Source organism: Sphaeramia orbicularis, chromosome 7 (assembly GCF_902148855.1).
Source record: "Sphaeramia orbicularis chromosome 7, fSphaOr1.1, whole genome shotgun sequence".
Classification (NCBI taxonomy): Eukaryota; Metazoa; Chordata; class Actinopteri; order Kurtiformes; family Apogonidae; genus Sphaeramia; species Sphaeramia orbicularis.
Genome location: NC_043963.1, coordinates 2339390 through 2366292, shown reverse-complemented (window position 1 = coordinate 2366292; position 26903 = coordinate 2339390). Strand labels below are relative to the sequence as shown.

The following is a 26903-nucleotide window of genomic DNA, read 5'->3' as shown; positions in this document are numbered from 1 at the left end:
GTTTCTGTCACTTTTCCATCTTTTTAGACCCAATAATTAAAGGTAAATGTAGACAGATTCACCCCCAGGATGGACCTAATGATGACCTCAGAGAAAAGCACAAAAAATGATCCTCTTGCTCTGATCCATCCCATAATTAATTAATTTTTGCTCAAATATTGGGTCCAAAAATAGGACCCAAATATGGACATTAAATCTCCCTAGGTGTCAGTGCATTAGATGTGTAAACGTGTGTAAATGCTCTTCTATAGACTCTAAATAGACACTGTGTTCAGTGTGTGGATCCTAGTGGTTTTTCTAATCCACACATGTGGGTTTGGCATCAGTCTCAGGTTCCAGGTTTGGTGTGGAACCCATCGTGTCCACTGGTGTTACATACAGAACCTGAACATTTAAACACATATAAATCAACGGTGATTTTACAACAGCGGTCATTTTTGTGAAACACTCTGCCTTGCATATTTACTTCAATTCCCAAAATGCACCTGTGAGAGAATAAAAAGATATTTGAAAAAATAGTAGTGTGTAATTTTCATGTCCTTTTCACTGTGTTACAAGTGGATTTATGTATGAGTGTCAAATAAAAATGTGTTTTATCTGAAAAATAGTTTCTCTTTTATCTCAGTGAATATTTATTTTTTAAATAAACCCAAAGTTCTTCCAAACCTGCTTCAGAACATTCGTCTCCATCTGTTTGAATGTTTAACCCTCTGTCCTGTTTTATACTGGAGAAAATCTAAATCTGACCAAGTGTATTTTTCTCATTTCTAGTCCAAATCACACTTAAAATAGGACAGAATCACCTAAAGAGGAACTGTTCAGCAAGATATAAGAACTGATTTATAGACAACAGATTTGGAAAATCTGATTTCAACAAATCTGATCATTTTCACTTGTTCAATTGGCAGCTTTTTTTTTTTTGGTTTTTTTGCTTAATTCAAGATTTTTTTTGCTTGAATTAAGCACAAAAAGTCCAGAATTAAGCAAAAAATCTTGAATTAAGACAAAAAAAAATCTTGAATTAAGCAAAACAATCTTGAACTAGTGAAAAAAAAAATCTTGAATTAAGCAAAAAATCAATATTGAATTACGCAAAAAAAAATCTCAAAATACCTGAAAAACAGTTTCTGTTTTATCTCAGTGAATATTTATTTTTCAAATAGACCCAAAGTTCTTCCAAACCTGCTTCAGAACATTAGTCTATATCTGGTTTGAATGTTTAAACCTCTGTCCTGTTTCTAGAACCAGTTTCATAAAAACACCCTTCCATCTGCCCTTCTGTCCACACCTTGGGGTGTTACTCCCAGTTTTTCCCCTGTGAGGTTCTGTGGGACGTTCATTTTAAAAACCACCTTCAGGTCAGTGAATCCAACACACACTTAACTGAGGACAAATATGTGGGTCATAATGAGTGTTTTTAAGGGACAGGAGACGGAGTGGACGGAGCTGAGAGGGACATAAGACCACACACCGACACCGTGGACGAGGGTTTGAGCCGAACAAGCTTCGACCGACGGTTTTATCTGGGTCAGCGACAGAGCCTGAAGGCAGCAGGAGATGACGGATGGATGGATGGACGGACGGAGGGAAGGAGGAATAAAGGGCAGGGAGGCTAATGCAACGTCTCCAAATAACACACACAGTGGGAGTGGGAGTGGAAATACCACGTCAATACACCGAATCTGCTTTAGTTTCATTGTGTGATAAGTTCAAGCTCACAGTCATGTGTGCAGGGACAACACAAACACTGACCCCCCCCCCCCCCCAACCAAGTCCAACAATGGACTGAAAGACTGAGATAAATGGACAGAATGGAACAAATAACAGCACAAGTGCAACTGAAAAAGGACATTTATATGTGGAGGTGGATCTCTGTATCACATTATCTGTAGAAACAGCAGAATATATATATATATATATTTTTTTTTTTTTTTTATTTTGGGGGGGTTTGTCTATATGTTGTATTTTTTTGTTTCTGGTTTTTTTTGGTTTAGTTTAGTGTTTTTTCTTCCCCTCTTTAGCTTTGAGTTCTGTAATTAATTTTCTTCCTTTCCTACTTGGAAATTAACTGGTACAGTAACGAACATTGTTAAATGACTTTTGTTGTTAAGGAGTTTTCATGATTGTCTGTGATCCATGTTCGACCTTGATGAGCGATAAAATTAGTGTAAAAAAAAAAAAACTGAGTAAAGGTGTCCCCGATAAGAAAAATGAATGAAAATGAACAAAAACAAAGAAGAAAATATACAAAATAATAAATAACATGGAGAAAATAAGAACATAAACAGCCAAAGGAATCAATAAAATGACCAAAATTAACCAAAAAAAAAAAAAGCATAAAACTTCAACGGTCCCACCACTGGTGAACCATAAAAAGTCAGCTCAGATCAATTCAACTAAAACTTTATATGTGTGTGTGTGTGTGTGTGTGTGTGTGTGTGTGTGTATGTGCTCACAGTGTTCTGCGGGGGTCTTGGGGGATCTTCTCCTGGGCTCTTTTTCCCCAGACATGCGACTCTCCAGGCCTCCTGAACCTCTGAGTTGAAGACGGTGAACACCAGCATCACCGACAAACCCTGAACCAGAAAGAACCCACCGGAAAAAAGAGGACGAGTTAACATCCAACAACCACAGAACACAAAATATGAAGTACAAAAAGAGTAAAATAAGCAACAAAATGAACAAAAACTGTCAAAGTGATGAATCCAATCAACAACTAGAAAAGCACTCGGAGAGCGCAGACCTCCGCCAAGGCAGATCAGCCCCCCCCCCCCCAGTCCTCAGACTGGGATGGTCACATAAACAGGCTCAGTGTTGGTGTTCCTAAAGGTTCATCTGTGAGTGGACGTCCACTCTGGTCCTACCTGCACCAGACAGAGGACGTCGAATATGTAGTAGAAGGCCAGGATGCTGTTGTTGACCGCCATGAGGCCGCAGAGCCAGGTGGAGGTGGACACCAGCAGCAGCAGGAAGGCACTGCGGATAGTAGCACTGCACAGAAAACAAACAAAACAGGAAGTGAAGAAGACGGACACGTCCAAACGGACCAGGGTCCAGGTTAAAAACCAACATGATCTGAAGTGGACCAGAACCAGTCAAATACAGACCAGTATGATCTGAAGTGGACCAGAACCAGTCAAATACAGACCAGTATGATCTGAGGTGGACCAGAACCAGTCAAATAAAACCAGAAGAACCTGTCCATAATGACAAATACTAACATTTATCTGTGGTTTAGCCTGAAAAAGGTTATAAAATTAAAGGAAAATCAAACAAAAATCCCATTATTGTTGTTTTTAGTATCATCTACAAACCATCCTATAAACAAGTGGTTCCAGGCACAACAAACCCCGCCCCGTCACTGTATGGTGATGTCATCATATGTGGGCGTGTCCTGATATAATCCTGTCTATTCACTTTAAGACAGATTTTGTGTTGTTTCAGTTCTATATAATATACACCTTTACCTTTATGTCAGTGATGTCATATCAGTAATGTCTATGTATGTACCAGGTTTGAAGTAAATTGAAACAAAATTGATGTAAGTAAACGGGTATAAGTAAACGGGAAAAAAAAGTTGTAAAAAATTCATAAAACATTTGAACTTTGACCTACTTTTCCCAAAATGTAATCACATCTATTCTGGGTCACTGGTAATCTATCAACCTAATTTGGTAAATGTTAACAAACAAACAAACAAACAAATCAAAAACACCCCATGAACAACCAGAAATCTTTTAAGAAAAATTGGTGTAATTGTACCAATATTGTGCCTCTGTTTATTATTTCCACGTGTATGTTATAACGTACAGATACAGTGGATCTACAAATACACCAAATATTTAATAAATAGGGGTGTGTGTTGGCAAGAATCTGGTGATACAATACAAATCACAATACTAGGATCCCGATACGATATATCACGATATTTTTTATTGGTTTTGTTTCTTTTTTTAAAAGATAATTTCCTGGAAGAGTTGAATTACTGCAGAAATCTGCACAAATACTAAACCCATTTTTATTTGATCACAACAGGATCTAATGTTCTATCACAAAATTTTCCTGTGTTCAAACTGAAATTCTGTTTTACAGACATTCCAGTTTCAGATCCTGTTCAAATGTTCATATTCTGTTAGTTCAGAACTAACATCAGAACAGTATTTGAGTTCAATCCCAACAAAGGAGCAAACATTATTGAATAAAAGAGTGTGAAATAATAATAAATAAAATATAAACAAAAAAGAAAAACAGAAAAAATCTAAAATGAACCTCCATAATATCTGCATTTGAATAAATACCTAAAAATATCGATACAGTACTTTTTAATATCGATACAGTATTGTGAAATGAAATATCACGATATATTGCAGAACCAATATTTTCTTACAGCCCTATTAATAACAGACAGAATATTGGCAAAATTATCCTGATTTTCCTCAGAAATGTCAGGTTGTTCAGATTTGTTCAGGTTATTCCCATTTTTTTGGGAATGAATAGTTTGTAAATATAAACAATTTCATGTAATTTTACTTTTTTCCACTAAAACAAAAAGAAAAAGTTGGACAGGTTATTATTTATCTTATTCTGTTCTTATTGTCCTGGTTCTGACCCACTTCAGATCATATTGGTCTGAATGTAAAACCTGAACTAAACTGATCTGAACATCCTTGACTGTTCATATCTTCAGTGTCATTTTTTGGACCAGTTTGGACCCTTTGGTGTCCAGTGTCAGTCCACGGGCCATATGTTTGACAGCAGTGCTTTAGACCTGGTTAAACATTGAAGGTGTTGGAGTCCATGTGTGTTCTTACATGACCGGGAGCTTCTTGGTCTCCTTCTGGGACGGGTTGCAGGACATCTTGGCGACGATCATAAAAATGCCCCCGTTCATCTGAAAGGAAACAGATGGATGAAGACGATAAGACGGACGACGAATCAGCTGATCCGACGCCAGAGGAGACGCAGATAAAAACAGAATCAATGTGGAGGAAACAGTGGGCCCGGGGCCACAAGGCTGAAGGTTTATCTGAAGGAAAGAAGCATTAAGACTGGAAAAGAAAAGATGTGAAGTCTGTTTGGATTCATCTGCTCCAGGATCCAGAACAGACACAGAGCAATATGAGAATAAAAGAACATGAGGAAGAACAAGAGAACGGACGGAACCATGGGAGTTTAGAGGAGGGAAAGAATAACCTTCAGTGTAAATCTGCAGATGGATTCTTCTGTGTAACTCTGGGAGGGATGGAGGAGATATGAGAGGTGTGAGATGACTGCACCAGTCTGGACTCAAACTGAAGGAAATATGTTTTTGTGTGTTTATTTATTTTTATTTATACTTTACTCTGAAATCCTGTATGCCAAGACAATAATGAGCTGCTGTAAATGTTAGTTTTTCTTTTACAACTACTCTCTGGATGTATAGAGTTCATGTATCTGTCTGATTTTTCAATGTTTGTAAAAACCTAAATTCTTTCAACAAAAAGAGAATTAAAAAAACAAAAAAGGAAAAAAAGCAAAGATAACTAACAACAAACACATGATTAACAGAATGACATTCACAAACTAAAACCTGAAATTATATAATGTAGAATAAGTAGAATTATGACGGTGTTTTAGGGATACATACGAAAAGAAAAACACGTCACTACGAGAATAAAGTCGTAAAACATTGAGATAAAACCTGTAATTCTATGAGAATAAAGTCCTAATTTAAAAACAGGTGGAACTAGAAGCACTCGGACAGCGCAGACCTCCGCCAAGGCTGATCAGTGGCCCCCCCCGTGGGCCCCCCCACCCCCGATCGCCACCAAAATTTAATCATTTCTTCCTTATCCCATTTCCAACAAACCCTGAAAATTTCATCCAAATCTGTCCATAACTTTTTGAGTTATGTTGCACACTAACGGACAGACAAACAAACAAACAAACAAACAGACAAAAAGACAAACAAACAAACAAACAAACCCTGGCAAAAACATAACCTCCTTGGCGGAGGTAAAAATGTTATAATTTATTAGAATACTGGTCTGATAATGTAGAACTGGAACATTCTGTGAGGTTCTACTTTCATTTGGGGTTTACGCACAAAGGACAAATACTGAGCCTATAAGCCCCGCCCACCAAATACTGAGCCTATTAGCCCCACCCACCACTAACACATTAGCATTAGTCGGAGGACTTTGAAGACAGTTCGCACACGTTTGGGTTGGTTTTGTTGTAAGAACTGAACAGATTTGGAGTAAATTACTTAAATTACTTAAGGCTTACAATTTCTAAATTATGACTTTTTATCCCACTATTGTGATTGTGAATAATCTTTATTTGGACACATGTTTCAGTACACACATCCTCTCAGCACAGGTACAAGCATATGTCCAATTTAAAAAAACACAAACAAACAAAAAAAAACCAATTACCAACAAATAAAAACTTAAACTAAAAAAAAAAAGCAGTAACCCCATATAGCTGTTCTATTTTCTATAGATGTTTCCTTAAAGTTACAGAGGAAAGCCTTCTGTGTCATGTACACTTTCTTGGTTGATCCTCTGAGACACTACTGTGAATTTATTTTCAAAATATTACAACTGTAATCTCATAAAAGTACAACATTATTTTCATTAATTTATGAGTTGTTTTTTTTTAACTACAACTTTATTCTCATAATATTACAACTTTATTCTCTTAGTGACGTGTGTTTTTATTTTTCCTATGTGGCCCTAATGCACCGTCCTATAGAATAATGTGCTTTTACATGTGTTTTTATTTGAAGAACAACATTTATATAAGAAGATAATGTAGTTTTAGTTGAATTCAAAGTATATTAATGCATTTATAACATTATTATTATAACATGTGAATGAATAAAGCTGTGGTCAGTGAATGTAAACACTGATCCTATAGGTGTAATAATGTCTCATATCTTGCAGAATTCCCATCAGTCATTGACTTTCATTCACACATCAGTCTTTAATGTTCAGTGCAGTGGGCGTTACCAGGACGACGATGGCGATGGGACCGGCGAAGCTCCAGATGAGTTTGTCGTAGATGGAGATCCAACAGAAGTCTGGGTTCCCGTAACCTTCAGGGTCCAGACCGACCGCCAGACCTGCAGAACCCAGACAGAACGTCAGATTAGACGGATCAGAGATAGGATGGACTCTAAGACCTGGGGGTGGGACGAGGACGGACGAAATACACACACACACACACACACACACACACACACACACACACGCACACACACACACCCCAAATATACTCTATACTCTATTAAACAGCAATTTGTCCAATATGTACGACTCAAATATTATCAGTATCATTAAAGGAACTGTATGTAAATATGTGTAACAGTACTGTTGTGTGTAATTCTTCTAATTCTGTGATTATAAGGTGGAATTAAACAGCTGATCGGCTCTGTTCCTCTGGTTTCCTTCGGTGAACTCGTTCCCTTCAGTTGTAAATGTAGTGCCAGTGTCTGTGCAGGTTCACTAATTACACTGATGTTAATCAACAGTGATCATCCTGTGACTCCACAGACACTTGTCACAGCTGAGTCCATTAAGTTCAACTCTTCACAAACTAATCAACCTGTGACTAGAACCTGAGAGAATCAACTATTTAACCCTTTAAGAACCAGGGTGTCATTCACAATGCTGTTGAGACTGGCTTCTATTCTATTCTATTCTATTCTATTCTATTCTATTCTATTCTATTCTATTCTATTCTATTCTATCTAAATAAATCAACAAGAAAAGGACTCTGAGAGTGCAGACCTCCGCCAAGACAGATCTGTTGTTGCCCCCCCCCAATCACCGCCAAAATTTAATAATTTCTTCCTTGGGCCAGAATCAACATTCCCTGAAAATTTCATGAAAATCCATCCATAACTTTTTGAGTTATCCTGCTAACACACAAACACACAAAGCAAAGCAATCACAATACCTCCTGGCGGAGGTAATAAGATAAAGTGGTTTAAACCTGATAAATTATGGTTGTTTATATTGAATCCACTGAAAAAATACTACGTTGTGAAGGAACAAAAGCCTCCATTTATGGTGCTTTGTTACTTTTTCAGGCCTATATTTGATTGTAATTATTTCAGATTTCTTAACCCTTTTCAGACTGCTGTGTCACCGGCGACGCATTTTGTATTTTACGTCATCCAGATAACTGGAACTCTACTGAACTGTTCACGCTATTGACAAAATCCAAATGTCATCTTTGATCTGAGGTTGGGTTCTTTCTATTGGTCCAGAACACATTAGGGTAGAGGTCTGCATTGGCTGAGGGGGAGGGGTGTAAGTGGGCGGAGCTTAGAGCAGCAGAGTGCAGTCGGTGAGAGAGAGATGGAAGATTTTAACTACTTTTAGTGGTGAATTCATGTAAATAATTGTATATAATAGTGATAATGCTGTTCTGGGGTGTTCTACTACTGAGTTTTGCTGTGTTTTTGTCGAGTTTTACTGTTTTTTCACCTGTTTTTATCTGTATTTCTGTGATTTTTCTAGTTGATTGACAGTTATATTGTATCTGTAAATCTTCTCTAAATGTGTGTATATTTGTACATCTGTGTGAATCTACAGTCAGATCTGTCCAGTTCATACACAGATGCAGTGTGTGTATTTGAATCAGATGATGGATGTTTTTGTCAGTGAAATGAGCGGCTCTGTCTACAACTAGACACAAAGTGAACATAGACTATCAACTGGATCCAAATGAACTAGAAAGAACCAAAAAGAAGAAGAAGAACATGGACACACAATGATCTAGAACAACTACAATGGATCAACACATGGAAAACAGAGGAAAGGTTATTTCTATAATCTCAGAAAATTTCATTATGAACATTTACAGTTGTTTCTCATAATAAGTATGATAAAAATTCCAGTCTTTTTTTTTTTTTTTACTATAACACATTGTTTTAAACATTTATTAGATATAACTAGAAGCACTCGGAGAGCGCAGACCTCCACCAAGGCTGATCAGTGGCCCCCCCCGTGGGCCCCCCCATGCCAAGGAGGTTATGTTTTTGCCAGGGTTTGTTTGTTTGTTTGTTTGTTTGTTTGTCTGTCCGTTAGTGTGCAACATAACTCAAAAAATTATGGACAGATTTTGATGAAATTTTCAGGGTTTGTTGGAAATGGGGCCCCCCGTGGGCCCCCCCACCCCCGATCACCACCAAAATTTAATCATTTCTTCCTTATCCCATTTCCAACAAACCCTGAAAATTTCATCCAAATCTGTCCATAACTTTTTGAGTTATGTTGCACACTAACGGACAGACAAACAAACAAACAAACAAACAAACAAACCCTGGCAAAAACAGAACCTCCTTGGCGGAGGTAATAATGATAATTAATGGACAGATACTGAAAGTCAAGTTCTTTCAAGGTGTAAAAAAAGACATTTTCTGACTCTTTTATTGCATAATCCCTTTAAATAAACTTAGTTCTGTTCTGTCTGTTCATGTGTGTTTGGATCAACTAAAGTATTGCTGCAGCATCACTGTGTTGTTTTTCTGTCATCTGTGCACAGACAGGGTTCAGAGTGGACGCTGATGCAGATGCGATGTGTGTGACGTGACTGAGACGTCCTCACTGTCATTGTTTGGACGTTTCTGTCCAGGTTTTGGCAGCTTTGACTCAAAGACAAAAGAAATCCAGTGAAATGTTGAAGTGAGTCGGACAGAGAAGCTTTAACAAACACCGACAGAATAAAAACAGTCCTGTGGGCCTGGGGGGGGGGGGGGGGGGAGTCTGACTGTGTGGGGGTGTCTGTGTGTTTGTGTGGGGGTGTCCACAGTGTGAGTCTGACTGTGTGTGTGTGTGTGTGTGTGTGTGTGTGTGTGTGTCTGTGTGGGGGGGTGTCCACAGTGGGAGTCTGACTGTGTGTGTGTGTGTGTGTGTGTGTGTGTGTGTGTGTGTGTGTGTGTGTGTCCACAGTGGGAGTCTGACGGTGTGTTCTGAGGACGCTCCTCCTGTCTGAGGGTGAGGACACTCAGAGGTCAGTGTGTGTTCCTGGGTTTATGGGGACATTCCACTGCTTCTGCTTTTCAAAGTCAGACTCATGAAGGTAAATCATCACATCTGAAGGTTTGATGGTTGTTGTTGGAGGTTTGGATTAGGGATGTAATGATTACCGGAATAATGATAAACCGTGGCAAAATTTCGATGGTTAGTATTACCATTTAAATTCTAATTATCATGATAACCGTGTTTAATTACTGCACTTCGAAAACTAGGTATGAAAATAGTCAAACAAGCTCCACTATGACCTGTCCAACGACTTTTGTTCCCACTCAAAAAAACACTCAGGAATCGATCGGAGAATTGATAAGGAATTGGACTGGTAAGCAGAATTGACAATGGTATTAATATTGATAAAATCCTATTAATTCCCACCCCTAGTGCAGATATCTCTGGCCATAAGGTTCCTTCTTTAATGCACATTTGTATGTTTGATGTTTACATGTTAATATTTTAATGTTTCTGCAACAGAAAGTGCATTGTGCATGTTATTTTATTAGAGTTTTTTGGGGGTTTTTTTTCAAAATACAACTTGGTTACATTATTTCAGTGTGCGTATTAGTACTTTTTGAACATTTTGAGCACATTTCAACAATACCACGATAATAATGATAACTGCCATAATTTTGGTCACAATAACCGTGATATGAAATGTTCATATTGTTACATTCCTAGTTTGGATGAAGGTCCACTTAGACCAGTTCACAGCAGATGTACAAAAAACATTAGGTTATCTCCAAACTGTCGGCTTTTCTTGTAGCAGATTCAAAAACAAATGAGGGCATTTATGCTCCACAGGTGGAAGTCCTGATGTGTAACAGAGAATGAGCAGAAACTATGTGGATCTGGGAATGATGACACATTCACTGAACTAAAAAAAAACAAAACAAAAAAAACAGAGTGTCTGCAGTAACAAGTGTCAGAGGAACTCCTAACAGTGGTGGATACAAACCTGCATAAATTCACATTCTGTTCGGCTGATTTTCGGAATATTTGCCTAAAATTACATGTGACAGCAGCAGCAGACGAGCACTGACAGCGTCTGTGCATCCAGATATAAACAGATGACGAAGAAGAAGAAAACAGGCCGACAGAACCTGCTGACGGAGGGAAATACTGTGTGTGTTTTCATTTTCACATTAAAATGTCACTGAGACGCTTTTAATCTGAGCGTCAAACAGGAGCCTTATCTGTTCAGCCAGACTCACAGTGTGTATACGTACACACATGTCTGAAACATACACATCTGAAACACACACGTCTGAAACACACACATGTCTGAAACATACACGTCTGAAACACACATGTCTGAAACACACACATGTCTGAAACACACACATGTCTGAAACATACACGTCTGAAACACACACATCTGAAACACACACGTCTGAAACATACACGTCTGAAACACACACATGTCTGAAACATACACATCTGAAACACACACATCTGAAACACACACATGTCTGAAACATACACATCTGAAACACACACGTCTGAAACACACACATGTCTGAAACATACACGTCTGAAACACACACGTCTGAAACACACACATCTGAAACACACACGTCTGAAACACACACGTCTGAAACACACACGTCTGAAATACACACATGTCTGAAACATACACGTCTGAAACACACACACGTCTGAAACACACACGTCTGAAACACGCACATGTCTGAAACACACACGTCTGAAACACACACGTCTGAAATACACACATGTCTGAAACACACACGTCTGAAACACACACATGTCTGAAACACACACATGTCTGAAACATACATGTCTGAAACACACATGTCTGAAACACACACATGTCTGAAACATACACGTCTGAAACACACACGTCTGAAACACACACATGTCTGAAACACACACGTCTGAAACACACACATGTCTGAAACACACACATGTCTGAAACATACACGTCTGAAACACACATGTCTGAAACACGCACATGTCTGAAACACACACGTCTGAAACACACACGTCTGAAACACACACGTCTGAAACACACACGTCTGAAACACACACACGTCTGAAACACACATGTCTGAAACACACATGTCTGAAACACACACGTCTGAAACACACACACGTCTGAAACACACATGTCTGAAACACACATGTCTGAAACACACACGTCTGAAACACACACGTCTGAAACACACACATGTCTGAAACACACACATGTCTGAAACACATCTATTTTGTCCATTTAAGAGACTCAACCCTCGATGCATCCTGTTTGTAGATCACCTTCAATGTATTTTTGCGAACACAGTCAAGTTTGCACATGTTTTTACACAAACGCACACCTTTAGTAAATGAGGCCCTGGGAGCATGGGCACATGTGGGCGTGGGTACATGTGAGTGTGGGTACATGTAGGCGTGGGTACATGTAGGCATGGGTACATGTGAGCGTGGGTACATGTGATCGTGGGTACATGTGATCGTGGGCACATGTGAGCGTGGGTACATGTGAGCGTGGGTACATGTGGGCGTGGGTACACGTGATCGTGGGTACATGTGATCGTGGGTACATGTGAGCGTGGGTACATGTGATCGTGGGTACATGTGATCGTGGGTACATGTGGGCGTGGGTACATGTGAGTGTGGGTACATGCGATCGTGGGCACATGTGATTGTGGGCACATGTGATCGTGGGCACATGTGATCATGGGTACATGTGAGCGTGGGTACATGTGATCGTGGGTACATGTGATCGTGGGTACATGTGGGCGTGGGTACATGTGGGCGTGGGTACATGTGAGTGTGGGTACATGCGATCGTGGGCACATGTGATTGTGGGCACATGTGATCGTGGGCACATGTGATCGTGGGTACATGTGGGCGTGGGTACATGTGAGTGTGGGTACATGTGATCGTGGGCACATGTGATCGTGGGCACATGTGATCGTGGGTACATGTGGGCGTGGGTACATGTGAGTGTGGGTACATGTGATCGTGGGCACATGTGAGTGTGGGTACATGTGATTGTGGGCACATGTGATCGTGGGCACATGTGATCGTGGGTACATGTGGGCGTGGGTACATGTGAGTGTGGGTACATGTGATCGTGGGCACATGTGATCGTGGGTACATGTGAGCGTGGGTACATGTGAGTGTGGGTACATGTGATCGTGGGCACATGTGATCGTGGGTACATGTGGGCGTGGGTACATGTGATCGTCACCTGTGATGATGGCGGGCACGCCCCAGCCGATGGCGTAGTAGAACCGCATGGCGCCGTAGTTGATGTTCCTCTGCTCCGTCTGCATGCGGTAGATGTGAAGACCCTCCACGAACATCCAGGCGAACGTGGACATGAAGAAGTAATGAAGCAGGATGGCGACCACCGTGCACAGGAACTGAGGACAGACGGACACAGGACAGACCGTTAGCCCCGCCTCCACCCTCTGATTTAACCATCGGAGAACAACGTCACCAGTTCATCTCCATACACCACTGTGTCTGAGAGGAGGATCTGAGCCGAAAGGCAAAGAGCTGGGGTTCATTTTATTATTATTATTTACTTCATTTTAGTCTTTTTTTTTTTTTTCCATGTTATTTATTATTTTTATTTTGTTTCTTCTTCTATATTTTGTGTTTATTTTATTATTTTTTCTTCATTTCTGTTCAGTTTGTGTCTTATTTAGTTCGTGTTAATTGGTTTATCATTCATTTTTGTTAATTTTATTGATCACTTTGGCTGTTTTTGTTCCATTTGTTGCTTATTTTATTCTTTTTTTGTTTGCTTTTTTTGTTCAATTTTAGTCAGTTTTTTGCCTTTTTTCCATGTTATTTCTGTTTATTTTTCTACATTTTGTTTTTATTTTTATATTTTTTCTTCATTTTTGTTCAGTTTTTGTCTTATTTTGTTAATGTTACTTAATGTTTTGTTGGTTTATTATTCATTTTTGTTTATTTTATCAATCACTTTGGCTGTTTTTGTTCATTTGTTGCTTATTTTATTCTTTTTTTTTTGTCCTTTTTTTAAACCCTGAGCCTTGATTCCAGGTGAAGGTTCTGCTGTGAATCTGCTTCGGTTTCAGGTTCATTAAAGGGTTAATATGTGAACCTTGACCTTTACTCAGGGGTTAAAGGGTTAATATGTGAACCTTGACCTTTACTCAGGGGTTAAAGGGTTAATATGTGAACCTTGACCTTTACTCTGGGGTTAAAGGGTTAATATGTGAACCTTGACCTTTACTCAGGGGTTAAAGGGTTAATATGTGAACCTTGACCTTTACTCAGGGGTTAAAGGGTTAACAGAAGCAGACTAAACGTGTAAATCCTGCAGTGACAGATTAAAGCCTTCGTATTCCTTCTTACATGTTGGCGTGCGACCAGCTCGTCTTTATGAGCGCACGGCGGGTGTCGGCGTCAAAATGACAGACGTTGATGATTTAATTAAACGGCGTCTAATAAACCCAGCTGATGGCAGTGAGTTCCAGAGGGTCTGCAGGAAACCCACAGAAGAAGAAGGGATGGGAGCGTAAACCAGTGTAAACCAGTGTCAATGAGGTGAGTTAGTGTAATTAGACCCAGGGGTGAACGGTGCTCACAGGTACGACAGAGAACGGCGTTCACATCAGTCTGGTTTTATTAAACTGATGAATTTATGAGGAGCAGAAAGAGACAGAGTTTAAAAGGAAACAGGAGCTGTACGACGTGTTTATGACGTCAAACATTTATAAAAGGATAAGGTGTGGTTTATAAAGAACAGTTCAGGTATTTAATATTTACGTATTAATACGTTTTATTCATACATTCATTCATCGTGTTGAGTCTTATTTTTGTTATTTTCATCTTGTGTCTATTATTATTTTCATCTTGTGTCTTTTTTTAAAAAAAATTCATTTTGAGTCTTATTTTTATTCCTTTCATCTCGTGTCTTTTTTAATTATTTTCATCTTGTTGAGGCTTTTTTAAATTATTTTTATCTTGTGTCTTTTTTAAAATTATTTTCATCTTGTTGAGTCTTATTTTTATTATTTTCATCTTGTCTTTTTTTATTATTTTCATCTTGTATCTTTTTTAAAATTATTTTCATCTTGTGTCTTTTTTTTCATCTTGTGTCTTTTTTTTTATTATTTTCATCTTCATGTCTGATTCTTCTCTATATTCCACATGGTTTCAATAAGGTTACCCTTTTATTTTTATTACTAAACATGTTCATACAGTTGATCATATCATTCTCATGTATTTAACTCAATAAATAAATGGAGTCAGGACTCAGTTTTCATCAACTATAATAACATTAATGTCAAATTCGCACCAACACATGCAGAAACATCATGGATCTTCTTTTTCCTTTTAGTACTTGTGTCTGCTTTGACAGAAAAGATGAATTTGTGCATAAATAATGCACAATATTACCATTTAAGCTGGTGTGAAAGGGCCTGAGGCTGCGGTCGAGCATGAGGACGGGTTTATCTGAGCTCCTTCATCACATTTCATCTGTTTGGTTTGTTTTGTCAGATGAGACGGATGGCGGCTCAACTCTAATAAAACCATCTGGGACTCTTAAAGGAAAACTGAAAAACGAACCACGGAAAGATGGTAAACGCTGAAACTCAAGCTTCATCAGTGACGCTTTTGATCAGAAAATACAAGATGTTTGAGTTTTTACAGTTTTTACTTTTCACTGATATGATTCTATTCTATTGTATTCTATCCACTTCAGTTCACTTCAGTTCTGTTCAGTTCAGTTCAGTTCTATACTGAACTGCTGACTGTTTTCCTGTATCCAGTCTGTGATTTAAAGGTTAGAAGACGCTCAGACTCAGAAATATCAGCAGCTTTGGCAGAAAAACATCCAGACGATGGAGTTCATACTCCCACACACACACACACACACACACACTATATATATATATATATATATATATATATATATATATATATATATATATATATATATATATATATACACTGCTGTGCTGAGTGCTGGCTGCTTCATTAACTGGATTTCATGCAAATCTGTGGGAAGTTTTCCTGATATTTACACTCAAACATGATGGAAGACAGAATGATGGAAGGAGTAAAAGGAAACAGGTCTGGACACACACACAGGGTCCTTTTATTCAACTGGATGGAATGTTGAAGACAGTGTTCGCTAGGCTGGGTAAAAAAATTGATTTAATCGATCTTAGATTGATTTCGTTTTAATTTTGCGTATTCGATTAATAGTGGATGAGATCGATTTTTCAGAGCGGGACCGGGAGTACGTGGAAGCGTGGGCAGCTCCGTCTTGCGAACCCCTCTCACCCACAGTGTTTGAATTAATCTTTTAATTATTATGTGCTAAACGTAGAAATAACAGTAAAACCACATTCACTGATAAAATGACATCAGGAATGGAAAGGGGAGGGGGGGGGTAGTTTGAGAAGGGGGGTGATTTAGATCATTTATATTTCGGGTGGGGGGGGCAATTCCCTAGCTCTGGTTGTCTCTGTATATTTTGGGTTTTGATGCAGGAAAAAGAACACTGTTAGTATTTAACTGTGGACACAGATTCAAAGTGCCTCCAGTGAGCCCATCAATAAAAGCAGAGGAAATAAAAGTTAGAGTTGTGCTTTTTATTCTAGTTTGAATAAATGTAAGAATTAAACCCCAGACATTGTGGTTCTATTTAAGAACACTTGGCTGCTCCGGAGACGAGTTCAGGCCAAATATGTAAATGAGTCCATGTGAAGGTCCGGCCCTCAGGTGTGAGCGTCCACTGGCAGGTGTGCACAGATAAACCCACCTGCTGCTCCGTCTGGTTGACCCCCAGCAGGAACACCAGCTCCGACAGAAACATGGCCGCCGCCGCGTTGGAGTGGATGCTCCTGGTGTTGGACTTCAGGCCTCGAAGGCAGGACAGGACCAGGACGGTGAGGAGCAGAGCCAGCATGGACACGCACAGGGACGAGTAGGTGACCAGGGCCAGGGTCTCCAGGTCCCCCTCCAGCTGCTGCTCACACCAGCACAAGGAAACAGAAGCAGGACCAGACGTTAACCCTTTAAGGACCAGACGTTAACCCTTTAAGGACCAGACGTTAACCCTTTAAGGATCAGACGTTAACCCTTTAAGGACCAGACGTTAACCCTTTAAGGACCAGACGTTAACCCTTTAAGGACCAGACGTTAACCCTTTAAGGACCGTTGTGTCACCGGTGACACCAGTTTACATCTACAGTCTTAACTCCTGAACCACAAACCAACCGCCATCTGTTATCTGAGGTTGGGTTCTTCCTATTGGTCGAGATCACATTAGGGTAGAGGTCTGCATTGGGTGAGGGGGTGGAAGTGGGCGGAGCTTAGAGCTTCCACATACAGACCAATCTGATCTACAGTCAAATAATAACAGCAGAAGAACCGACAAAGAAGAATGACTACAGATTTTCTTCTTGGTTTGATGTGAGAAAAATAATATTACACTATGTCTATAAATAAAGACAACTTCAAATTTTTGCCTTTGTTTTAATGCAAAAAATAACATTAAATTATGAAAATACTTACATTTACAAACTATCCTGTAACAATAAAATGTGAAAAACCTGAACAAATATGAACAACCTGAAATGTCTAAAGAAAATTCAGCCCAATTTGAACTCTTTTCTTCTGTTCCTCAGTGTTTAGTGTCTTTGTAGATCTGATCCAGAATGCACATGGACAAATGAGAAGTGGAGGCAGAACATGGGTAAAATTGCACTGATTTTTAGCTTACTGGCCGACAGGCTGTAAGCTGTTGTCGTCATGCGGCATCCAGCGGCAGCGGCGTCTGTCATGTGTTACAAAAATTTCAATCGTCTTCTTCTCCGAAACTACAAATCCCATTGACTTCAAACTTGGTATACAGCTTCTTTACGATGATGTCAACAAACGTTAGTGAAATTATTTGGATCTGGATCTGATTCTGGATTTGGTGCCACTTTGAAAAATGTCCCCATTATAAGAGATAGGAAGTGGATGGATGCAATAACTCAGTAAATCTAAATGATCTCCAGTGTAAATGTCTCCAGTCCAGCCCTGATGGGGAGATGACCCAAACAGAATGTCCACATGCTGATCAGGATCTTCTTCTGGATCTGACGCAAAATTTAACATGGGCTCTTACGGGGAAAACATTTCAATCGTCTTTTTCTCCCAAACTCCAGTTCTGATTGACTTCAAACTTGGTATACAGCTTCTGTATGATGATGTCAACACAAGGGACTGACATTATTTCGATCCAGATCTGATTCTGGATTTGGTGTGACTTTGAAAAATGTTCCCATTATAACAGATAGGAAGTGGATTGATCCAATAAATCAGTCATCAAATAAATCAATGATATCAAGTTGGAATTTGAATTTTTTACAGATCTGATTGGAAAATGACCAAAACATGGGCTATTTCTGTAATATAATAAATACACAGAACTGGGTGAGAATAAATGACATCAGGATACATTTCCCAAAGCTTTTAATTTGGACGGTAAACTACAGGGCCATTGGTCCGATTTTTCTTAAGAAATTTCAGTTTTTTCAGGTTGTTCACATTTTTTTTTTGTTTGGATAGTTTATAAAAGTAAGTATTTTCATAATTTACTGGGGTTTTTTGGCACTAAAACCAAGACAAAAATTTGCAGTTGTCATTATTAATAGGTTATTCTGTTAGTATTTTACTGGTCCAGTCCACTGCAGATCAAACGGGGCTGAATGTGGAACCTGAAAGAACATGAGTTTGAGAGGCCTGGTTTAAATCATCAGTATTCTGCAGCGTAATCATCAGTGGGTTTGCTCTGAACCTTCAACAACTGGAACAAAGCTTCCATTCACTTTGTCAGTCAGGATTTAATTCAGAGTTTTACAAATCCAGCAGTGACAGGAGAAGATGTTTCAATGAAAGATGAAAGAGCAGAACAGCGTCGGGCTTTATGGAGGACGGACCCACCTCTCTCTGTGAGCTGTCCATCAACACCCCGAAGGTTCCCAGTCTCTGACACTGACAGCGGACGTGGGAGGTGTTTCTGTAGACCACGATGCAGTCCCTGACCGTCCAACAGCCTCCTGCCTCGTACCTGCAGACAGAGCATCATCAGAGGGAGTCCACACATGTGCACACACCAGCAGATTCACACACCGAGTAAAAACAAACACCAGCTGGATCTGCATTTACAGAATAATAAAAGACACCATAATAAAATAAGGGACGGCCAACATTTAAAGGAGCAGATTTTAGGTGAGATCCTGACAGGGAAAGGAAGGTGAGTGGACATTATTAACCCACTGGTGTCCACCCATAGAGGTCCTTTAACATCCTAAAGCACATAATAATAATAATAATAATAATAATAATAATAATAATAATAATAATAATAATAATAATAATGATAAATGATAATGATGATAATAATAATAATGATAAAGATAAAAAATAATGAAGATGATAATAATAATGATAATAATAATAATAATAATAATAATAATAATAGTGTAGTGATGTCACAAAGTTTTTCATACAGTTTTTAACTTTCATTTCATTTTTTGTATTTCATCAACTTGAGCCATAAAAATACCAAATTCTCACTACCTGTCATATTTTTAACCCTTTAAATGCCATGTTTCTAATGGAAACAAACCAGATTTTTGATGCTAAAAACCCCCACATTTCCCCCCCCAATATTCTACAAAAAAAAATTGTGTTATTATTATTATTTTTTTATCATGTCATATGTCAGTGATTAACACCAGCACTGATTAATATATATTATTATTTTTCATGCTAGGTCAAATGATCTAAAACAAAGACAATACTCAAGAAAATGAACTAGAGTGAATAGAATAATGAAGAAAATAAACAAAATAATGAACAAAATGAAGAAAATCATAGAGGAAATGGAAAATAATGGAAAAATTGGTGGAAATAGTCATTAAAATGAGCAAAAATTAGGAAAATAATGAAGTAAACAAACCAAAAAATTAACAAAATAATGAACAAAATGAATATATTCATGAAAAATACTTCATATAAATTGTATCATTTATTTTTTATGTGTTCCTCCTGTCATCTGTCAGTGATTAACCCCAACATTGGTTCATATTATTATTATTTCTGGTTCTAGGTCAAATGTTAAATGTGTCAGTGTGTATTTTGTACTCACTTGGTAGAAGGGTGTTAGTGTAGGAATTTAACACTGTTTATTATGGGATGGTTGCAGTGGATGGATCGGAATTTTAAAAACTACGTAAAAATGAACAACTGTTGAATTCTGACCAAAACAAACAGTTAAAAATCACATGACCTTTAATAATATGAAGTGTAAAGTGTGTTTAATATGTTCACCTGGACACTGGTTAAACAAAGAAATGAATACTGTATGTGTGTAATATTGTAATATGTTGTGTGTGTGTGTGTGTGTGTACGTACTGACTGCTGTGGTTCCATTGAACACACAGCGGTTTGCTTCGATTGGACGTCTCCAGCAGCCTGAACTCCAGTAGGATGGGCTGGTCCAAGTGTCCGCCCACAAACGTCTGGTTGTTGTAGACGGAGATACTGACCACCGGGGAGTTCATGACCGGGTGTCTAGGCAACCTGGGGGGGGGGGGGGGGGGGGGGGGGGGGGCAGAAGGAAGAACAGGTTACACACAAATGAAAGATGAAAAAAAGAACATGACTGTGGAGTCCTGAATGGGTCAGAGAAGAAGGTAAAAAGACAGAAGACAGAGGAGACAAGGATGAAGAGGAGGAGGAAGAGGAGGAGAGGGAGGAGGAGGAGGAGGAGGAGGAGGAGGAGAGGGAGGAAGAAGAAGAGGAAGACAAAGAGAGGGAGGAGGAGGTGGAGGAGTGTTCACTGAGCTCACACTAAGTCGTTGTGCTGGAGTTTGTGTTAATCCTGGTGTTTGTAAATAAGAATGTTTTCTTAATCTGTGTGAACTGGTGAAATAAAGGTTAAATTAAATTAAATGTGACTGTAAAGTGCAGGTTCATTACAGTCGTTGTTGGTTCAGTGGTTTGAGTTTGTTGTGTTGATCTTTGATCAGATGTGTATTTTGGGGGCGGGGCTTCTTCCCACCTGACTCCTCGTCGGTCTGTGTGGTATTTGGGAGGGAGGGCGGCGCCCAGACTGCGATAGATCAGCAGGATGACGATGGTGATGGGCGCCTCGGGCATCGACACGCTGCGTCGGGCTGCCGTGAATGCTGCCGTCTGATTGGCTGAGATACTGACGGGTGTGGAATCCATGTTTGGAGGCACCGCAGCTGAAAAGAGCAAACGTACACGAGTAAAACCAGACGGTTCAGAGTAAAACCAGAGAGTTCAGAGTAAAACCAGAGTAAAACCAGAGAGTTCAGAGTAAAACCAGAGAGTTCAGAGTAAAACCAGAGAGTTCAGAGTAAAACCAGAGTAAAACCAGACGGTTCAGAGTAAAACCAGACAGTTCAGAGTAAAACCAGACAGTTCAGAGTAAAACCAGATGGTTCAGAGTACAGCGGCTGGTACTGACTCTTCTCTTCCTTGTCCTTCCAGCTGTGATGCTGGTGTCGCTGCGGCACCAGAGCAGCAGGGGGCAGCACCACGTGGGTGTAGGGGTCCCACAAGACCTGCCCACGGAACATGGTGGTGTGGTACCGAGGGAAACGCCGCCGCACGTGGGTGTGGTTTTCAACACGGTCCAGGTTCATGACTGAAAAACACAGAAGAGGAAGAAGAAGAAGAAGGAGGAGGAGGACTGTGAAACAGGGGATTAAGATAAGATAAGGTAAGATAAGATAAGATAAGATAAGATAAGGTAAGACAAGATAAGACAAGATAAGATAAGATAAGATAAGATAAGATAAGATAAGATAAGATAAGATAAGATAAGATAAGATAAGATAAGATAAGATAAGATAAGATAAGATAAGATAAGATAAGATAAGACAAGACAAGACAAGACAAGACAAGACAAGATAAGATAAGATAAGATAAGATAAGATAAGATAAGGTAAGACAAGATAAGATAAGATAAGATAAGATAAGATAAGATAAGATAAGATAAGACAAGATAAGATAATTTCCAGTATGACTAAACTATGAATAAAACTGTAACTTATTAGTTTTTTAATGTAGGGGTCTGAATACTGTCGATACACTTCTGAGGAGAGTGACCAAAATAAAATTAAAATCACAAATAAAATTTAAATCACAAATAAAATTAAAACCACAAAACTCATCACATGATACTTTTTAAACTATTATTAAAATAACGTCTCACCAAAAACAGTCCTTCCATTTCCTTTTTAACTTTTGAATAAACTGAAGTGTTTGTATTGATACCTGTCTGTTTATGTTCTGTGGGTTTGGGAAAGTGGAACGTCAATGTGAAGTCAATAACACACACACACACACACACACACACAGTTGAATTATGGGAAATGAGGTGGCGGTCAGTGCATGGTCAGTGTGTAGTGTTGGATAATGAGCGAACACTCGACCTGTTGAACAGAAGTGGAACAGCGCTCAGACAGAGGAGGAGGATCTGCTCATCCAACAGACGCAAACACAATGAAAAAAAAAAAAACCCAAAAAAAACGAAAAAAGACCACGCAACGTAACCAACGACAACAGCAGGAACTGTACCAGACAGACATGAGTGGGTCTAAAGGTATAAACTGTTCCCTTTGGGCTGAGTGTGTGTGTGAGTGTGTGTGTGAGTGTGTGTGTGTGTGTCTGTGTGTGTGTGTGTTAAACGTAGTGTTCGTTTCCTTCTGTTCACTCTACGTTCAGTGTTTGTGAATCTGCATCAGGTCAAAGGTCAAAGGTGACTTCAGCAGCTTCAGTCCAGTGTTAGACTACAGTACCACAGACACAGTCCAGTGTTCTGTACGTCAGCGTCTGTTCTACTGAGTCAAACCCAGTGGAATGTGTGTCCACTTCTGTCTCTGTTCCACTGACACTTCAACTGTGTGAACAGAAATGTGTCTAATGCAGGGTCGGCAACTTTAACTCTTTAAGTGCCAGACAGTTAAGGGGCTAATAAGCCTTAAAAGTGCCACAGAATTTGGCCGTTTTTCAGTATTTCGCGTCGTTTTTATAATATTTGAAGAATCCTGCAGGAAACCGCTCGGTAACATCCGACCGATTGCTGATTAGATTCAAAACGCACCGGACGCAGCCGATTCATTATTGATCGTAATTTGCATAATTTATAATAATAATTATAATAATAATAATAATAATCTTTATTTATATAGCACTTTTCATACATTAAAAACTGTAGCACAAAGTGCTTTACATATCAGTTTAAAAATCAGTACCGCCCCCCACCCACACCCACCCACTCACCCGCACACACACACACACACACACACGCACACACACACACACACACACACACACACATATACATGCAAACCCACAAGCTCACACATACTTAAGAAGACTGACTGAGCACGGGTAGACCAGAACAAAAATGTACAAGTAAAAGTAAAACATCAGTTTAGGAGGCGCTGTCTCAGGGAGCCATCCGCACCAGGAGGCAGCCGCCGACCCCGGCGACCAGGCACCAGCAACACAGCCCCGCATCCCAACTAGTGGGAGAGGGCCAACTGGGACCCCCACCCACCAGAAAGGAGCGGACCCCAGTGAGAGAAGGCGCCACAGCCCCCGGAGTCCACAGCCGCCCCCCGGCATGGAGGGCTCCCTCTGATGAAACACTAGAGAATAAGAAACATTAAAAAGATATAAAAATATTATTCGGTCGCATGACCTCAAATTCCCGTCTGCTTGGTCTCAAAAGGGGGACACAGAAAGAACGTCATCGAAATGTGAGAAAGAAATGGGGGTGGATGGTTTGTTTGTACACAAATGTGGCGTGTTCTCCAAAGCCGATCTGATCGGCCCGTGGCACTGAAAGTGTTAATGACCTAAAGAGCCAAAAAAGAAAAAAAAAAAAAAAAGAAAGACATCTGACTGGAGCCATGAAAACAATATTTAAACTCATCTACATTTTACCATGAAGTGGCTGCTCTGCTGTAGCCTGTTTGTGATTAGTTTGCTATTTAACTTTGTATTTCCATTACAATAGTGCAATGTCTGGTGCATGTCTAAAATTACACAACTACAAGAAAGAAAACATTCAAGATTTGTACTTTTTTTTTTTAAATGATGGACACTACTTCCAAAACATAATTATGTTGTGTAACAGAGAAAAAGTGCAACTTTCACGTACAACTACAAACAAATGCAAATTGAGCTTCTTGTATTGAATTTGGCAAGAAAATAATCCATTTTGGTTTTTATGCTGTCAAAAAATTCTTTTATTCCATGTAAAGCCTGTGCATTTTTGCAGATGGACAAAGTTAGAATAGGTTTAGGCCTATAACAGTGTTAAAAAGTAAAGACTCATTCAGTTTATTTCAGAATTTTCCTGTTGTTTTTTGATGAAAGGAGCCACAGAGACAGGATAAAGAGCCACATGTGGTCCTGGAGCCGCAGGCTGCAGAGCCCTGGTCGAATGGAAAAACGACACTTTCACCTAAACTCTGGTTTTTATATGAATCATTTTTGTTCTTGCAAGAGGTGGTTTTTACTGACCCGGTCTCCTCCGTTCTAAAGTCCTGGATGTGGAACCTGAACCACATGACCTCCACACCCCTGTGTTTCAGAGTGAATGAACCCCGTCTGTTTCAGATATGACTCAGATCTGATCTCAGTCCATGTGACTTTAAACGTTCTAATTCTGAGCTGAGAAACGAGCAGCGGCGGACGATAAAGACGCCGACGCCGCCCTCCGGTCTTCGTCATGTGTCACCGTCGCTGTCTGTCGACCTTCATGATAAATCACCTCAGACGTCTTGGACTGTCGTTGTTATTCTGACACGTCTGCAGCTGCTTTTATGGAGCTGGACGTGAACTGAGCATGTGCAGAAGTGTGTGTAATTAAAACTACACAGCTGGTATTTCTGTCACCTGTCAATCAATCATACTTCAGCTCATCACTGAGCCTGTTTACATGAGCATAAAAATCTGATAACTGTTATTATCAGATAAGTGTAATCATCAGATCAGCTGTGTTTACATGAACGTCAGAAATAAAATAATCCATAAACCCTGGTTTAGACGCTTCAGTCCATTAATAATAATTACAATGGATTAGATTTCTGTAGCGCTTTTCTTTATTGATCCATTATTCACACTCTGGTGGAGTTAAACTACCTCCCACCACCGCCAAGCATTCATACACCAGTGTGAGTGATACTGGAGGCAAGGTGGGTGAAGTGTAGGGCTGTGTAGTGGCAAGAATGTGATACAAATACGATACAAATCACAATACTAGGATCATGATACGATATATCAGGATATATCATGATACTGTTAAAAAGGCCATTTTTTTGTTTCTTTTTTTTTTTAAATGATTATTTCCTTGAAGAATTGAATTACACCCGAAATCTGCCCAAAAACTAAACACATTTTTATTTGATCCCAACAGGATCTAATGTTATATCACAAAATGTTCCTGTGTTAAAGCTTAAATTCTGTTTTACAGACATTACAGTTTCAGATCCTGTTCAAATGTTCAGATTCTATTAGTTCACAACTAACATCATAATGTTATTCTTGTGCAATCCCAACAAAGAAACGAACATCTGCCTCTCACAGTAAAAAGTGCTTTTAGGATGATTCAAATAACCATTATTTAATAAAACAGTGTTAAATAATAATAAATACATTAAGAAAAACAAAAACCAAAAATGAACCTCATCCATAGCTGCAATTGAATAAATACCTAAAAATATCAATACAGTACTTTTTCATATCGATACAGTGTCGTGAAATGAAATATCAAAATATATCGCAGAACTGATATTTCCTCACACCCCTAGTGAAGTGTCTTGCCCAAGGACCCAACAGCAGAGACTGGGACAGAGCAGGATTTGAACTGCCAACCCTTCGGTTACTCAACGCCCCGCTCTACCTTCTGAAGCACAGCCGCCCATTATTTGATTTCTTTTGGAGTACGTACATACATTATGACGTCAGACATACACTTCCTGTAATTTTCCAAACATTCGGTCTTGTCTCGTTACCATGGCAATGCCTACGGTGTCAGTGTTACCTGCCCAAATGTGGGTGGAGCTAATAAGACTACACAATAGGTCACATGTTGCTGCTATCCTTCATTTCACTTCATTGTTTGTTTACCCTTTTTCCTTAGACTCAGGGTGTCGCTGCATAACTTCTGTTTATATAGATTTTTATTTTTTACACGTTCAGATGTAAAAAACTAAATAAATCAGATGAACCTGTAAACATATGTGAAGACATCAGAGTATTGGGGATAAATCTAGGTGTGCTAATCTGATTTGTCCTAATCAGATTACTGCTGTTGTCAGATAAAGCCAATCAGATGATCCTGTTTACATGATCAATAATAATCTGATTACTCCAGATATCTGACACTGATGAGAGTACTAGTGTGGATGTAAACAGACTCAGTAACAGGAAGTTTGATTCTCCCATCACTACATACATAAGTGCATTTAATTATTTAATGGTTAAATTAACCTTCATTTAACCACAGGTCAATTTTGAACCAGTTCTCCTTTAGAATCAAACCTGGACCAACAGGCAGAGGAACAGGCAGAAAAAAAATTGTCAAAACAAGAAAAGCAATCGGAGAGTGCAGACCTCTGCCAAGACAGACCCCCCCCCCCCCCCCCGATCACCACCAAAATGTAATCATTTCTTCCTTGTGCCAGTATCAACATTTCCTGAAAATTTCATGATGATCCATCCATGACTTCTTGAGTTATCTTGCACACGGACAGACAGACAGACATGGGGGGGGGGGTGTCTACACTCTCCGAGTGCTTTTCTAGTTATGTATGTTTTGCTTCTTCACATATATGT

At 39.3% G+C, this 26903-nt stretch overlaps 1 protein-coding gene across 1 annotated transcript in view; it reads right to left on the bottom strand.

The window, feature by feature from the left end:
• The window catches only part of celsr3 (cadherin, EGF LAG seven-pass G-type receptor 3), a 207968-nt gene that overhangs the window by 20367 nt on the left and 160698 nt on the right, over positions 1 to 26903 (bottom strand). Inside the window, 10 exon segments of the mRNA XM_030137998.1 lie at positions 2457 to 2576; positions 2865 to 2991; positions 4812 to 4891; positions 6993 to 7105; positions 13231 to 13405; positions 16789 to 16995; positions 18960 to 19086; positions 20436 to 20603; positions 21085 to 21271; positions 21517 to 21696. Of these exon segments, the coding sequence (XP_029993858.1) occupies positions 2457 to 2576; positions 2865 to 2991; positions 4812 to 4891; positions 6993 to 7105; positions 13231 to 13405; positions 16789 to 16995; positions 18960 to 19086; positions 20436 to 20603; positions 21085 to 21271; positions 21517 to 21696 (1484 nt within the window).